Below are 17783 nucleotides of genomic sequence, written 5' to 3' on the forward strand. Positions count from 1 at the left end.
TAGAATGGCACAAGAATGCTTTAAATATATTACTACACTATGGTAAAAAGGTAAAGGACCCCTGGACGGTTAAGTCCAGTCAAAGATGACTATGGGGTTGCGGCACTCATCTCACTTTCAGGCTGAGGGAGCCGGCGTTTGTCCACAGACAGCTTTCCGGGTCATGTGGCCAGCATGACTAAACCACTTCTGGTGCAACGGGACACCATGACGGAAACCAGAGTGCACGGAAACGCCATTTACCTTCCTGCTGCAGCGGTACCTATTTATCTACTTGCACTGGTGTGCTTTCGAACTGCTAGGTTGGCAGGAGCTGGGACAGAGCAACTTCTGGATTCGAACTGCTGACCTTCCGATCAGCAAGCCCAAGAGGCTCAGTGGTTTAGACCACAGCACCACCCACGCCCCATTCTTACTACCCTACTCCATGGTTTGCCATATTAATTTTTTTACTGTTTAAAAATTGCATTTTATTCCCATTTAAAACAGTGAGATGCTTTGAGGAGACTTTTCTTTTTTGCTTTGAAAAGGCAGAGTTTAAGTGCCTAAATAAACAAAATGAAGCAGATAACCTGTGAACTTCCCAGTGGGTGGCTCTCCGTGTGTCACAACGCAACCTCTGGTGCTTGGACGCTGAGGGCATTGTTCATGAAACACAACGTGTTCCCAGTTGCAAGAGGTAAGGAAGAAAACCCCTCGCCATTTTACAAAAAGAGGGTTCTGTCAGGGGACTGTGACCAAGAAAGCGCCATGACTATCTCACTTTTGCACGCAATCCCTGTTTGCGCTCCAGAAAAGGTGCTCTCTAATGCACTCCACACTAATGCATAATAATACTCATATTTTCCTTACAGCCTTTCTAAGCCCTTGAAGAGTATCTCTGGGTTCCCAGAGGCTTCTGTTTGTGAAGGGGAAACTGGCAGGCATGGAAAATGAACCCATCCATTCATTACAGAGGCCGCCTTCCATGTGAGGCACAGAGATTAAAATGCTTAGAAGACGAAGATGAAAAAGAGAGAGACTTGTCATTAACATACACACTAATATTTAGACTGTGCACATGCTAATACTAAGTATCCTCACTCAACCTGAGCTAGTGGGGTGGCCAAGCTGCTGATACCCCACGCCACACCCCGTGTGATTGCGGTTGAAAATCTCTTCCCCATGGTCTTTTAACCAATTAATCAACTACTGAATCAATTCAATGTAAATTCATTTCCATAGTACTGGAATCTTAATAGAGTTTCCTTTTGAGATATCAACGGAAGATTAAGATAAGCTGCAATTTAATTAACAAAAGTGATCCCTTAGATGCAAAGGACATCTTTGATATTCTCTTTTCTGTTTTCTATTACAGCAGAACCAAATTAACCTCGACTTCCCGTATCAACCACCCCAAATAATGAACAAAAATTGGACTGTCCGACCTAACCAATTATTTAGCTGACTGACCAATTAGCTAAATTTAATGTTTGTACTGTACTGATTAAAGCTTATAGCCCTACAAAAGTAATGTATATACTGTATCTGAGTCAGTTAGTAGCCAAAAATTTAATGAACTGGCTCAGCATTTTGTAAACAAGCATTAGAAAGCCAACTAGGACAGACTCTGGCAAGTTTACTTTTAAGCATTACTTGAGAATGATTACCGGTAATCCTGGTTTTCAAGAAACAATGCCTACTAAAACTAGCCGGCTTCATAACCCATGGTTTGAAGTTGGCTTGTTAAGCAACTAACCATTGCTTGATTTAAGTCCGTATTCACAGCTTCCTTTGTAACTGCAAGTAAGCTCAGCAGAGGTCATTGTCCCACACAGCTTGGAGGAGGTTAAAGGAGTGTGTAAGTCTGATGCTTCGATGAGGTTCATCCACATGGTGCTAACCATGGTTTAGAACCACGCTAACCATGGTTTAGAACCACATGCTAACCAGCTGACTAATACTAAATGAGATCTTGGTGTGAGACAGTGACTCAAGTCAATCCAGATATCACAACAAACCATGGTCTGTGCTTACCATACTTTAGAAAACCAACCACGGTGTTCTATGTTCAAACACAGCTCATCTGTAATGTGAAGTCCATTAAGTGTTACGCAAAGAAGACTTGTGTATGCGTACTCTCTCTCCCCATCTCTGTCCCTTCTTGTTTTCTGCATTCTGCTTTACTTCTGTTTTTGTGGGAAAACATAGTTTATTATTATATCAGAAACAGTAAGCTGCGGTTGGCCAGCTCTGATGTAATAACAAAGTATGATTTCCACAAATCATAAGTGGTTTGTGCATGAGAGAAATAGAAAGAGAGAGAAGGGAAGGGAAGGGTTCGTGCAATCGTGCATGTGTGTGCAATCCCTAACAACCACTCACCTCTGCATGTGGCCAAAAACGTTGCCCACCCCTAGTTTAGCAAAACTCTGCTCTTGCAAATACAGTGCAGTAATTCTTTCTGCCCTGTGGCATAATTCAAAGGTTGTGCAGCTCATTAAAATCCAGAGCATTTTTGATAATTACTTCCAAATCTTCAGCGATCTGCCTGAAAGCTACATCATATGATCTTCCAGCACATGATGTTGTACAAGTCTTCCTTGCACAATTTGGAAGCCTTGTAAAAATCATGGGGAAAGGGCCTTAGCTCAGCGGTAGAGCTTCTGTTTTGATTCAAAAGGCCCCGTTTTCAACCCTCTGAGCTGCTGTTGGTCAGAGTAGATCATATTGAGCTGAATAGAATGGTCTGATTCAGTGTAAGGCATCTTCCCATGTTTCTATGATGCTCTCTCCTTAGATATTATCCAACTTATAAAAGAGAGCATTTTAATAGCACTGCTATTCTAATGCATTCAGGTTATTAACATTTGCTACAATTCTTCCCAATGATAGCAATGATTAGTAATCATGCTAACACTAGAACTCACAGTACGTTTCCGAGCACAATTCAAAGTGTTTGTGCTGACCTATAAAGCCCTAAGCAGCCTTGGCCTAGTATACCTGAAGGAGCGTCTCCACCCTTATCATTCAGCCCAGACACTGAGGTCCAACTCCCGAGGGCCTTCTGGCGGTTCTTTCCCTGCGAGAAGCGAGGTTGCAGGGAACCAGGCAGAGGGCCTTTTTGGTAGTGGCGCCTGCCCTGTTGAACGCCCTCCCACTAGATGTCAAGGAAATAAACAACTATCTGACTTTTAGAAGACATCTGAAACCAGTCCTGTTTAGGGAAGTTTTTAATGTTTGATGTTTTAGTATGTTTTTAATATTCTGTTGGGAGCTGCCCAGAGTGGCAGGGGAAATTAATAATAAACTATCATCATCATCATCATCATTAACATTAATGTGGACATACAGGTGAAATTCGAAAAATTAGAATATCGTGGAAAAGTCCATTTATGTAAGCAATTGTTTCCATTAGCTACTGTAGTTTAATATATGAGATAGACACATGACATGCAAAGCGAGATATGCCAAGCCTTTATTTGTTATAATTGTGATGATTATGGCGTCCAGCTGATGAGAACCCCAAAGCTGAGATTGTTAATTTGGGGTTCTCATCAGCTGTACGCCATAATCATCACAATTATAACAAATAAAGGCTTGACATATCTCGCTTTGCATGTCATGAGTCTATCTCATATATTAGTTTCACCTTTTAAGTTGAGTTACTGAAAGAAATGAACCTTTCCACGATATTCTAATTTTTCGAGTTTCGCCTGTACAATGACGCTAAATATTGGAAGGTTCAAAATAATGAAGGAAATTACTTCATGCAGCACAGGGAACCTGCTTCCACAGGAGACGAATGATCTCCACCAACTTAGATGGTATTAAGACAAACTCATGGAGACTAAGTCTGTCAATTGTTGCCAGTAGCCATGATGACTATGTTTTGCCTCTATGGATGGAGGTAGTACCGCTTCTGAATACCACTTGCTGGAAACCACAGGAGGGGAAAGTGAGTTTGCGCTCAGGTCCTCACGGGCAGCTGGTTGGCCTCTATGAGAACAGGATGCTGGACCAAAAGGGCCATGGTAGGCTCTCCTTGCATTCTTCTGACAAGTTACGATTTCCAAACACCATAAGCAAGTCCAAATTTGAGCTACTATCCTGCACTTTCATCATGCGAAAGGCTGGGCTGGATGAATCCCAAACCGGAATTAAGATTGCCGGAAAAAATATCAACAACCTCAGATATGCTGATGATACTACCTTGATGGCAGAAAGCGAGGAGGAATTAAAGAACCTTTTAATGAGGGTGAAAGAGGAGAGCGCAAAATATGGTCTGAAGCTCAACATCAAAAAAACTAAGATCATGGCCACTGGTCCCATCACCTCCTGGCAAATAGAAGGGGAAGAAATGGAGGCAGTGAGAGATTTCACTTTCTTGGGTTCCATGATCACTGCAGATGGTGACAGCAGTCACGAAATTAGAAGACGCCTGCTTCTTGGGAGAAAAGCAATGACAAACCTAGACAGCATCTTAAAAAGCAAAGACATCACCTTGCCGACAAAGGTCCGTATAGTTAAAGCTATGGTTTTCCCAGTAGTAATGTACGGAAGCGAGAGCTGGACCATAAAGAAGGCTGATCGATGAAGAATTGATGCTTTTGAATTATGGTGCTGGAGGAGACTCTTGAGAGTCCCATGGACTGCAAGAAGATCAAACCTATCCATTCTTAAAGAAATCATCCCTGAGTGTTCACTAGAAGGACAGATCCTGAAGCTGAGGCTCCAGTACTTTGGCCACCTCATGAGAAGAGAAGACTCCCTAGAAAAGACCCTGATGTTGGGAAAGATGGAGGGCACAAGGAGAAGGGGCCGACAGAGGATGAGATGGTTGGACAGTGTTCTTGAAGCGACTAGCATGAGTTTGGCCAAACTGCGAGAGGCAGTGAAGGATAGGCATGCCTGGCGTGCTTTGGTCCATGGGGTCACGAAGAGTCGGACACGACTGAACGACTGAACAACAACAACAACAACAACAAATCCTGCACTTTTGCATGCAGAGAGAAGATGCCTATTTTCTGTTTTGGCATGGGAGCTGACAATGCAACGGGGCTCTTTCTTTCCACCTGGTTTCAAGAGAAGAGCCCCAGGTGGTCAGGTGGAGACCAAAGAAGGCTGGTCTGCATTGGAAAATGGGACACTGGCTTTGGCTCCGCCTACTGTTGGTCTCTCTGCCTTCCTGCATATCAGCCTCCACTAGAACAGTTGACAGCGTGGCTCCTCCCCACGTGAGTAGTTTCCGTGGGCGGGGCAACAGCGGAATAGGAACAGGCAACTAGGCGAACTCCTCCTACGTAGCCAGAGATTTCACTTAGGAACCCAATGAAATGAACCCAGTAGCCGCCGGTGCAATGTAAGAAGAATGCTAAAGACTTAGCGCTAGTGCAGGATTCTAGGGGTATAGGGGCAGTTTAACAAGCCAGGTATGTGTGTGCAACGTCAAAGGGATGAGATGCAAATGACACCATTGCATAATTGTTGTTCGTATCGGCCCTGCCAAACGCACAGCACAAGCACCTAAAATCCTTTAATTCCAAAAGAACGTTAGGAATTTTATTTCCCTGGTCTCGTTTTATGTAATTCTAGGGAGAGACGGGGCGGGGGGGAATCAGTAAGAGTAGAGTTTAAAGAAATTAAAGCTGTAGCTACCTCCCCCCCCAAAAAAAAAATTTCCTCGTTTGAGGAATACTGAATTATAGGTTGTTGTTTTTGTAGAGGCAGTTAATGCATGCCTCTGAAACATATTTTTCTTGACATTGTACCGAAGGAATGGCCAGGGGTGCAGTTGGGAGAGAAAGAGAATCCTTACAGCAAAAGGGAAAAACCACATGTTTTTGTGGTTTGTTTTTTTAAGTAGAACGAATTGTATTAAAAAACAACAACTATCGGATAAAAAAAATATTTCAATGACAATTCTGTAATAGGCCAAAGCACCGCAATATATTGCAACATGTGATGTAGACCCAGAGGTCTTGTGCATCAGCGGTCTAAAACAAGAAATTAAGCATAAGAATTATGTAGAATGCATGAACAGGGCAACACTTCCGGAGCGGCAAGTAAAGTCAACACACCAGAAATAAACCAGAAACTACAAAGTACAGTGCTACCTTGGTTCTCGAACGGCTTGGCTCCCGAACAACTCAGCTCCCGAACACCACAAACCTGGAAGTAAGGGTTCCGATTTACAAGTGTTTTTCAAACGGATTAAGTTCGAGAACCAAGGAACCACTGTAATGCACTTTATGCATGAAGTTTCCTATGTAAGTGGGAGTGGCAGGTATGACTGGGCTGTGGAGCTGATTCTCAACACAGGTGCTGCTGCAGCATCCCTGGATGGTGCAGGGGTGAGTTCAGGGCTGCCCCCAAAGAGCCACTCCAGTACTCCCACCATTGCAACTGTTATACCCCCAACCTCAGTACCACCCTGCCCATCCAGGTAAGTTGCAACAGAGCCAGTTCAGGAGGCAGACATGGACCCTTCCTGTATTTAAGGGCCAAATGCAACCAGTTTTTAATTTTCTTCTTCAATGTACTGCAGCGATTTGGCCTAGAACATGATGGTCGCTGAAGAATCCATTTATCTGATGGCTATTTTATTGCAATAAAAAATGTTCATTAGCTCGTGCTTTTTCCTTGGTGGCTAGAGATGTGGTTGGAGCAAAATGAGGGCGGCAGCTAAAAAGCATGTGACTTTTGTAAAGATTCTGATCGTGCAGAGAGCCTACGCTCTTGTGCGTGCTTCAGCTCTATCGAACGGGTAGGAGCTCAGCATTCTTTGAAATGTACCCCCCTGGCTGTGCAAGCTTAGACAGAGCCAGTAGCTGAATTCAGTGAGGCTCACTCTCTAGTCAAGAGCAGCAGCTGAGGACTGCAGCCACACAAAGTGCTGCAAACACAGGTTCGTTCCCATTTGCCGATTGCACTTTATATTTTCAAGGGTACACCTGACATTTCTTAGCCATGCATCTAAGAAACATAAATGGGTTGCACCCAGAGTTGCCCAGAGAGGGTCTCCACTAACTGGATGTTCCTGTGGGTGGAGAGTGGGGAGTGATATTCATCGATTGCTCCTGCAGATCCCTACGGAGACCCCTTTGGAGCAGGATAGGAGGTAGAAACCATCTCAAATGGTCTATTCTCTCCCTCTGATGGAAGCCCCAGATGTTGGATCCATGGTTGGTTGGTTGACTTCTGTTTGTCTTGGGAGACAGACCAGTTTCCTTGTTATCATTGCTTCTTACGGAATGCGCATCATGCTTGACAGGCTGTTTTTGTGTGCCACAGTAAAACCATAAGAAATGGTTAATTGCAAATGCTCCTCCCCTAGCTCAAGCAACAAACCATGGTTTAGTGTTACAAACCATGGTTTAATGTTACAACCCAGGAGTCGTGGTGAAGCTGAGGTTTGTTCTTGGCTTACCAGTTGCGGGGAACTTCCAAACTGTTGTTATTTTTAGGTGGGATTCAGTCAGATACAGGCAAACTCAGGTTGCACAATTAAATTTGGTTTGGAGCTCTTGTGCAACAAACCCACTTCCCAAAAAACAGCAAGTTTTTTGAGAGAAGGAAAGTGACGGAAAAATGCACTTGCCTGACGTAATGTCATCTAACTTTCCCCCAAACAAATGGATGCTCAGCAAAAAGTTGCTTTTGGACCTCTCTGCAAGCAAATCAGGTTGCCTGGAAGAGACCATGGTTTGGAGTGAAGCAATCCACAATCCCACTAAACTAGGGTTTGTGCTCCTACTTGCACTAGGGGAGAAATGAAGTGGGAGCGATCTCTGCATTCACGGCAAGCTGTTAACTATTGTTTACAGCTAGAATTGGATAGGGACGTGGGTGGTGCTGTGGGTTAAACCACAGAGCCTAGGGCTTGCTGATCGGAAGGTCAACGGTTCGAATCCCCGCGACGGGTTGAGCTCCCATTGCTCAATCCCTGCTCCTGCCAACCTAGCAGTTCGAAAGCGCATCAAAGTGCAAGTAGATAAATAGGTACCGCTCCGGCAGGAAGCTAAGTGGCGTTTCCGTGTGCTGCTCTTTTTTGCCAGAAGCGGCTTAGTCATGCTGGCCACATGGCCCGGAAGCTGTACGCTGGATCCCTCGGCCAGTAAAGCGAGATGAGCGCTGCAACCCCAGAGTTGTCCGCCACTGGACCTAACGGTCAGGGGTCCCTTTACCTATACAGCTAGAATAATGGGTGCAAAAGGAAGGTCTCTGCATCAAAGAGCTTGCATTCTAAAGGCAAGATCCAACCAAGATTAAGCATTCCTAATTTCAAAGGAAGAGATGATGCATATACTTAAGGTTGCAATGTTACATACACTTATCCGGGAGTAAGTCCCATTTAACTCAATTGGCCTTACCTTAGAGTAGAGATATCTAGATATCTGGATTCCTACTGAAATCAATGGAAATTTGATTTATCATAAACTGGATGGGGGTGTGTGATTTAAACAATTACATAAAGCATCTATAACCCAGTATTTGTTAAGGGATGATATTTTCGAAACTACCAAGATTGTTTTGGGATACTTAGCCGAGATTTTTAAAGCTATATCTGTCTGATTTATTCAGCGGTGGCTACCAAGCCTTTTATATATATTTTATGTGTTTGGATTCTTAATGTATTGGGATGACTTTGTATGCCTATATTTAAACTTATGCCAATAAAGGTTAAAAAAAACAAACCCATAATGGTTTGAGGTTTTTTTCTTTTGTTTTGCTCCTGTAATAATCATTGAGTAAATATTTCAAAACAGAGGCACTTTTAAAGTCTCGTGGATTCCGAGCAGAGAGTTACACACATTAAATCTCTCCAATGAAAACCAGCAGGGGCTTTAAAATGCTTAACTCTGGCTAGACTATCCATTAATTAATTAATTAATTAATTAATGGGGCGATCCAGCCAAATTAAATCCCACTGATTTCAATATGCTGAACTTGAAAGTGTTTTAAGACAGCATCGCTACGTGCATGGAACTCATGGGCCTTACAACCGAGTAAACTGCATAAGCTCAGCTTCTTAACTGAAATAAACAAGGCTTGAGAGCACAAAAGGCTGAAATCCTCCTGACACAGTGAAGTGAGTCACACTCAGCTCTGTGGGACAACCGATTCAACCGAGCTGGATCACTTCACGCCATAAGTTTGGAACACAGCTCCTGAACGGGGGGGGGTGGGGGTGGAAAATGCTTCCAAGTCTGCAAACTCTACAGCATATTTAATACTAATAGACTGGAAAGAGAAGTTGCTGAAATGCAACTCATTACCAGACTTAAAACCACGGAGAGACCTGGTCTGAACAAAGACATTGGATTCTTATCTTATTATACATGACAAAGCTATTTTTAGCCATCTCACCCCTTGCTTTTTCCTGTAAGACCAATTGCAGTCGTTAAAAGTCGTCAAAACGTTTTCCACACCTATCAGCCGATCACCCATTCCCACCATCCTTCTGAATAACACCCCTCCCCACTCTCTCACTATATATAAGGGTCTGGTGACTTCTGTTTCAGTGTATCAGAAGAAGTGTGCATGCACACGAAAGCTCATACCAAGAACAAACTTAGTTGGTCTCTAAGGTGCTACTGGAAGGAATTTTTTTTATTTTTTGTTTTGACAAATGATTTTATTATTACTTCCTTGAGGGCAACAGCATCACAGAGTAAACATGTCATGTCTTTGGCTGAGCTGACCAATGCACTTAAGTGGAGCCATGCACATTGATCCCATTGGGTCTCCTCTGAGTAGGGCTTAGCAGGCTCCAACCAGAGAGTTTAGAAGACAGCTTCTAAGCGGGTCTACTATTATCACTTCACGCAATTCCCTGAAGGCAAGTAAGCACTGGCCTCAGCACCACCACCCTCCTGGATCAGTTAGAGAGACTTATCTCTACCTCTGACTCCCACCCCCTGCGCACCCACCCCGAGTCAAAAGGCGGATCTACCTTTGCTCCCCACTCCCCGCCTCCCATCACCTCTCCCCCCCCCCCCACGGCACTCACCCGCGATGTCCCACAGCTGCAGCCGCACCACCGTCTCCGGGTCCCAGCTGAGCACCTTGAGCGCGAAGTCGACGCCGATGGTGGCGCGGTAGTGCGGCGAGAAGTTCTGGTGGACGTAGCGCTTGATGATGCTGGTCTTGCCCACGCCCAAGTCGCCGATGACCAGCAGCTTGTAGAGGCGCTCCTTCTGGCCGGCCGGCTTCTGCATCGCCCTCCTCGCCGCCGCCGCCGCCTCCTCCTCCTCCTCCGACGGCGCGGCCGCGGCGCTGCCCAACCAGCTGCCCTGGCGCGCAGGTCCCGGGATCTGATCGCGAGCTCGCCAGGGAGAAGGGGAAGGCAGGCCGAGGGGGAGGGCCCAAAGGCGGGCGAGGGTGGGGTCGAGGGTGGGGAGAGACACCCCTTGGCAAGCGAGCGAAAGAGCGGTCCAAGGTCGTCGCAAGAGATGGCTATGGCTTCAAAGGATCCCCAACCGAGGGAACCGCTGCTGCCAGAAGTTTTGGCAAAGTTTGGCGCGACTTTTTTTTTTTTTTTTAAATATATGCTTCGTGCGGATCAGACGCAGCAGCCTGGGAAAATTGCCTTCAAGGACGTAAGACGAGCCCTGCTAGATGAGCCCAATGGCCCATCTCGATCTCGTCCAGAATCCTGGGCTCACCGGGATTGACCAGATGCCTCTTCTGCGAAGCCTACAAGCAGGAGCCGAGCGCAAGAGCTCTGTGGTTTCCGGAAACTGCTGTTCAGAAGCATTGCTGCCTGGGATCAGGAGTGCCAAACCAACTTGAATAAAAATTGGGGGGGGGCAGGTAAACCTCGCCCTGCGTAATTGATCACATGATACAGTCCATGCACACCATTTGAATGGCAATGCCTATCAACTGGGGGGGGCGCTCAAATATTTTATGGGGGGGCAAAGGGATCTCAGCCCCTAGGAGTTGGCTCCTATGCCATGGGATAGCCTTCTCCTCCCTTAATTTGTCTAATTCTCTTTTAGGCTAGTGGCCGTCACTGCCAATCTTGCGGCAGTGAGTTCCATTGTTTTAACTACGACGCTGCATGAAGAAGGGCCTGCTTTCATCTGCCCTGAATCTTTCAAGATTCGCTTTCGTTGGATGCCCGCAAATTCTACAGCTGTGAAAGAGGGAGGAAAAACTCTTCTCTATCCACTTTCTCCATGCCGTGCCTAATGTTACGGTTGTATATCATGACGCCTCTTCTCTAAAATTAAAAAGTCCGCAACTTTGTACATCCTTTGTGGTTTATTGTGAAGAGGCACTGTTAAGCTGCTCTGAGAATTGTAGCTCTGTGAACCTTCTGCAGGCAAATCAGGTGATGTGCCATTGAGTTTCCTTGCAAATAGGGCACCCAGGGGATCACACTGCAAATGGGAGACAAGCTCTCACAACCTCCCTGCAAGATTGATTAGGTGGGGAGATACGAACAAACTTGTAATGGAGATTTAGTTCAAAATTCAATTGTGGTTCTCTTTTTACAAGAGGACATACTTAGAAGCTGCTGGCCTCATATGCATACCACACTCTGTTTTCTTACACACAGCTGAGGACATAGCAATTTAGCCAAAGCTGTATTCCCTACATGGTAAATATTCAATTGCCGTTAGATCCGACAATGTGCCTTTTTAATTCCTGAAAAAATGGCAAGTACTGGCATGGAACCTCTTAGCAAGGCTCCCTCCTTCCCCCCCCAGCACCCCCGCCCCCATGCAATCAAGTCTTTCAAAATATAAATGGCTCTATAAACAATGGAAGTTAATTTTATTAATGAAATGAACCTGCTTATTGAAGATCTAAAGTAAAGTTCTCAGCATTAGGTAAAGCTTAGTACCCAGTAGAAATACATACTGGTGAACTGGCTCTCTTTTTAATGGCTAACGATTGTATCTTCTGTTAGGCGTGCAGAATAAATCTGTTTTACTGTTTAGTTTTTGCACATTTGGAAGATCTGTGATACGGAAGATCTCTCTCTCTTCTGGCAGCGAAGAGGCATTTTCTTTTGTAGTGAGTATGGTCGCAAACGTTAGTAATAGTAGTTGTAATAAACACACAATCAAGTGCTAGTTTTCTAGCAAATGAGAAAGTCTCATTGAGCCTACATTTGATTCTGCCATATACATACAAGCAAGGACAGTGTGTGTGTGTGTGTGTGTGTGTGTGTGTTGTCACTCAAGACCCTTTTAGACATGGCACTTACTAAGTTCTACGCAACTCAGCAACCTGAAACAAACCAAACAAGTGCATTATTCTCTCTGCGGCAAGATAGATTTAATCAATCCGTTTGGGTTAGGGCTTCATCTTATTTCAATCAAAACATTCTGGGGGTGAAAGGACTGTTGAGTCATCAAACATGCCTGCCTGTAGCGTGATGGTTCTTGACTCACTAAATACCCACTTTACTGATTGGCTGAGAGACAAAGAATTTGCATAAATAAATATACAACAGGTCTCTTGCACAATCCCAAGAGGCAATTAGTTTACTTTGCGGGTTGGTGCTAGAAAGATCTATGCCCTGCCCTGGGAGTTATATTTTTATTAATCATTTCACTGATTTTTTTTAAATTATTCTTAAAACAAAAAGCAAGCAAACAAACAAAACCATCAAAACACAAAGCAAGTCAATTAGAAGTCTGTGGTTGTTGTTGTTGTTGTTGTTGTTGTTTGTTGTTGTTTTACCAACTTGGGGTGGCCTGTCTTTGCATGGAAAGAGGATTACCATATGTTGGACTATAGCAGTTTAATTCTATCCTGTTTCATAGTTCATTTTCTGGAGAAGGGGAACACACACACACACACAACCTGGTGAGTTTTCAAAAAGCACTGGGTCTTATTTAGTTATACAATAAATGGACTTTGCACATAATGGGTTCCCTTGTCATATGCCTTTTCATGGACTGAATTGGCCAGCCTCTCATCCGGTTTAGTTCAAGCCAGCCTTAGGCTTCTGTTGTAACCCTCACACATGAATGTGGTTCTACTTCAGACTTCCCAGTGGATTTGAAGACTATGGCTGCACATATACACACACACACACACACACACACACACCATACTTCTAAAGCACTCGACTTTCCCTAAAGAATAGTGGGAACTGTAGTTTGTTAGGTGTGCTGAGAATTGTCTTGATGTGAGGGTAAACTACACTTCCCAGGATTCATTGGAGCCGCGAGCTCTAAACGCATGGTGTGTTTGCAGCCTGTGGGTGGGGATGCATACAATTCAGCTTTGTCGAGTTGTCTGGGTAGCTTAGTGTGGTGCTGATCAGGCCAAGGTTGCCAGTTCGATCCCCATAGAGGACAACTGCATATTCCTGCATTGCAAGGGGTTGGACTAGATGATCCTCAGGGTCCCTTCCAACTCTATGATTCTAATTTTTTAAAATAAATTTTATTTTCAGATTTTCTCATTTTACTTGCACTTTGACGTGCTTTCGAACTGCTAGGTGGGCAGGAGCTGGGACCGAGCAACGGGAGCTCACCCCATCGCGGGGATTCGAACTGCCAACCTTCTGATCGGCAAGCCCTAGGCTCTGTGGTTTAACCCACAGCACCACCCGCATCCTGTTTCACATAGTACCCGTTCCTAATCTGTAAGAATGCATTGCGAAAGTGTCAGTTTTGATGCATTTTTTGCAGTTTGATTATCCTTGTTTAGGGGAAAGCACACCCCCCAGCAATAAGAATAAGAATTCTGATAGCTGCGACAGACACACAGAGCGCGGAATACTAGGTCAACATGTTTCTTATCTGTTGCACGGATATTTCCTTTAGCTAAGTCTCCCAAACATGGCTGCTGATGTTGCGGATTTTGCAGATGATCAATTACAATTCCTTGCTCCGTTCCTCGGGGCACAAGCACTAACCTTGGGATTTAAACGCTCATTTTTTAAAAAAATTCAAAGCAAACGGTAATAGCGAGCAAGGGCAGCCAGTTGTGGAGAGAAAACAATTACAGCACGTTGGCTCGAAGGCTAAATCAAAGATGTTAAAACTCTACGGCAGGGGGATTAAAAAGAAGAAATGTGTTGCTTTCCTTCCTATGAAATGTTGATTTCATTGCCTGAGCATGTGTGTGAGAGCCTGGGGCGAGGGAAGCTGATTAATGATTTGCAGATATTACAGCCTGCTTTTGGAGATATTATATGGCAGAACTGATCTGACTCCTTCAAATGGCAATAAAACACACCACAAATTCAGCAGTTGTTTGTGGATACAACAGCCCGCTGTGAGGTTGGAGTTGTGTTTCATGAAAACTCTACATTCTTTGCTTTGCCCATTTTTTTTGCTTCTGGAACCGCCTGCCACTGGCATGTGACTATACCCTCCAACATTCCTCAGATCAAAATAGGGACTTTTCTCACTCGCCTGCAACTAGCCCTCCTCGACTCCCCCACCCCATTTTTTGTCTGGGTTCCCCTTGCCCCCCGCAGAGCACCACCACCAACGGAACACAGCACACTGTCCTGAGAAAACCCCTCAATCCTGATTCTATTTTATTCTTTCGTAGATTTACAAAAAAGAAACACACAACAACAACAACAACAACAACAACCAATTTGTAAAAATGTTATATGGAAAAATACGAGAGAGACATTGCATTACTGCTGTAAATCAAGAAAATCTTTAATTGAAAAAAAAGAAACACACAAAACAATGAATCCATTTTAGAAAGTGGAAAGATTAGATGCGGACGCACAAAGCAGAGGAAATAGGGACATTCTGGGATCAAATCAGAAGCTGGGATGGCTTTGGTAATTCTGGGACTGTCCTGGAAAGTCGGGACACTTGGAGGGAATGTGTGCCCCCCCCCAAGTTTGCCCAGAATGGAATATGGACTCCCCCAACTGAAAACATTCGTCTGCCTTTGGCGCACGTGAGGCAAATTGTGTCCAGCTGCCCCTCTACCATATCGGAGATCTGCGGCAGGACAACTAAGCAAAGAGGCACGTGGATTGCTTTGAGGCCACCGATGTGTCAGGCCAGGCCTCAGAGGAGTGACAGGTCTCCCAATTTCGCTGCAACCAGAAATGCTTCATATCAATCACGAAACGCTCCATGCTCCACAGGATTAGGCCTCTTCGGGGGCAACAGTTTGCGTAGGCTAAATATAACGCCCCGTTAGGATCCAGTGTGTATCTCTTCCGAGCTCTGACAATGGCCATTCGAGACGGCAGCAACAGGGGGCAACCGAGCCAAGGAGCATTGTGTTGACAGAGCTGCATGAACCGATTCAACCGTTTCCTATAGAAGTGGGCTGCTGGATACAGGCCCTGCAATGACCCGAATCGCCTCGCGCTGTTTCTTCCGGCCGAGTCTTTTCTTGCAGTTTTCTCTCTCCCTCTCTGAGGGCGAAAGATGAACAAAGGAAGAAAGAGACTGAAGGGCGGGCAAGGGAGAAAACAGGCCTGCCAACATATCCACGACTCTCTTCGTTCCTGCTCCAGATCAATCCCCCCCCTTTCTCTAACATCGTAAGGTGAACTCTGTTGTGCTGCATTTAACAAGAAACGGGTTCAAATCACGACACCTCAGAGAGCGCTGTCCAGATGTGCCAACTCTAGCGGGTGAAGGTGTCTTCGGCCCACTCAATGTTGAGGGCGCTCGGTGGAACATTGCAGAAGGCTGCAGCAGGGCCATCTTTACCCGGTGGTGCAAGGGGTGCGGGGCACATGGGCGCCAAATTCGGGGGGGGGGCTCAGGCACCCACTGCTGAAGCCGCCTAAGCTCTTAACTATCTACCTGTTATGAAATAATAAACAATTTTGATCAAGCTAGGAAAACAAAATACATATATACCTAGGTATTACCGAAATGTATACCTACTGTTTCTGTGAGGTTTGGAGCTTTCATGGTTAAAGAAGCTCAACAGTTCGCTCCTCCCACAGGGATAAGGATGTGTCACAACATCTGGGGTTATCTGCTGTATGCAATGCCTTTGTGATTTATGTGACGCACCGTTTATTTTCCGAGTCAGTCTTACTTTCGGTTCTGAACCGGAGAGACTGGAGCGATGATGTCCTCCCATTCTCCAGGAAAGTGGCTATAATTTATATGCTTGTAATAAAGCGTACTTGCTTTGAAACAACCCAGACGTTGTGGGAGTTTAATTGCTGGCACGAAAGGTACACACACCGTTGCGCAAGAAGAAGTAAGAAGTAAGAAGTTTGAACAAACTCTGCTAAAGCACTGGAGAAGCAGGAGAACGCAGAAGGAAGCGTAGCTGGACACCACTCTAAGTGCTAAACTGGTTTTGAGGCTTTTCCAGTTAAAACCAAAAGCCCCACAGTTTCACTAAAGGACTTTCGACTTTGTGCGCTCATTTACCAAAGACGTGCCGCGCCAGCAGCGGCACTTGCCATTCACAATGGCGGCGCTTGAGTCAACGACGGTGCTTGTCATTCTCAATGGCGCCATGCACTCAAAATTAACTCTTACATCAAAATATTATGCTACCTATTGTATTGAGCTGCTACTGTATGCGGCAGCGGGCTGAGAGGCACCTTTGACATGACTGATGTTTCTCCTAAGTAGGTGCCTAAACAATACTTATAAGTTTAAGTGTGGTGTTGTTGTATACTTAAGTATAAGTGTATTGTAAATAAATGAGCAAATAAATTTTTTTGTTCCTTTTTCTCCCTTCTTTCGTAAACAAGAGATAAGGCGTAAGCGTGGTGTCTGACATAAGCATAATAAAAGTTAATTTAGGGGCTAAACTAAATTTGGGGGCGCTGGGCAGATCTTTGCACCCCGGCGGCGCATATGCTAAAGATTGTGCTGGGCTGCAGTAGCCTGCGTGGTGCAGGGAGACTACGCAGGGACCAGCGCAGACTGGCACGAGGTTGCACAAGCCTGCACGCCTGTCGGGAGATTTGCGTGACATCACTCGTCACACGCATGCCGTCACACACGCACAATGTGGACTGGGAGCCCCCAATTTTGGGGGCAACCTGGCACCTCTGCCGCCGTCTCTCCTTTGTACTGTTGCGAGGTTTATGCTCACCTGTTCATGCTTTCTTGACTGCATCATCCATGCACCTCGCTCAAATGCAACAGTATGGAGGGAGGCCTTTGTGGTGGCTGCCCCACAATTCAATTTGCTTCATTTATTTACGGTTGTGGAACTTCCTTCCCTCCCCCAGCCCTCATTTTTAACCTGGGGTGCCTCAAAAGCTTACTAAGGCTACCTGTGTGGGAAGTTTGTCAATGTCCTGCTCGCTTCCGTGAAACATTTCCCAACCGTTACTGGTGGTGTTCCCTGAAATGCAACGCCACATCAGCAGAGAGAATGGTGGTTGTGCCCTCCAGTGGCACCAGTATGTAGATTTGCAGGGTTATTTCCCCTGTAGGTTTTCTTCCCTCCTTTAATAACCAAACCAGCCATGGGCAGATTGTTATATATCAGCGGAAGAACAGCATCTCGCAGAACAGTTTCCCATCTGGTAAGTTTCCAGCTCAAAGTGACCCTCCCAATGGGCTACTGTGAAGACACTCCCAAAGGGCCTTCTTGGTAGTGGCGCCCGCCCTGTGGAACGCCCTCCCATCAGATGTCAAAAAAAATAACAACTATCTGACATTTCGAAGACACCTGAAGGCAGCCCTGTTTAGGGAAGTTTTTAATGACTGATGTTTTAATTACAGGTAGGTAGCCGTGTTGGTCTGCCATAGTCAAAACAAAATAAATTTTTTTTAAAAAAATCCTTCCAGTAGCACCTTAGAGACCAACTAAGTTTGTTCTTGGTATGAGCTTTCATACCAAGAACAAACTTACCGGTAGTTGGTCTC

The 17783-nt window shown here is 45.1% G+C and overlaps 1 protein-coding gene across 1 annotated transcript in view; it reads right to left on the reverse strand.

Annotated features, from left to right (window-relative positions):
- Positions 1-10252, reverse strand: part of RAB38 (RAB38, member RAS oncogene family) — a 28252-nt gene extending 18000 nt beyond the window's left edge. The window contains exon 1 of the mRNA XM_033146095.1: positions 9992-10252. Within this exon, the coding sequence (XP_033001986.1) occupies positions 9992-10199 (208 nt within the window). The 5' untranslated portion in view covers positions 10200-10252. The remainder of the gene's footprint in view (positions 1-9991) is intronic.
- Positions 10253-17783: the final 7531 nt, after the last annotated feature.

The sequence above is a fragment of the Lacerta agilis genome, chromosome 4, assembly GCF_009819535.1.
Source record: "Lacerta agilis isolate rLacAgi1 chromosome 4, rLacAgi1.pri, whole genome shotgun sequence".
Lineage (NCBI taxonomy): Eukaryota > Metazoa > Chordata > Lepidosauria > Squamata > Lacertidae > Lacerta > Lacerta agilis.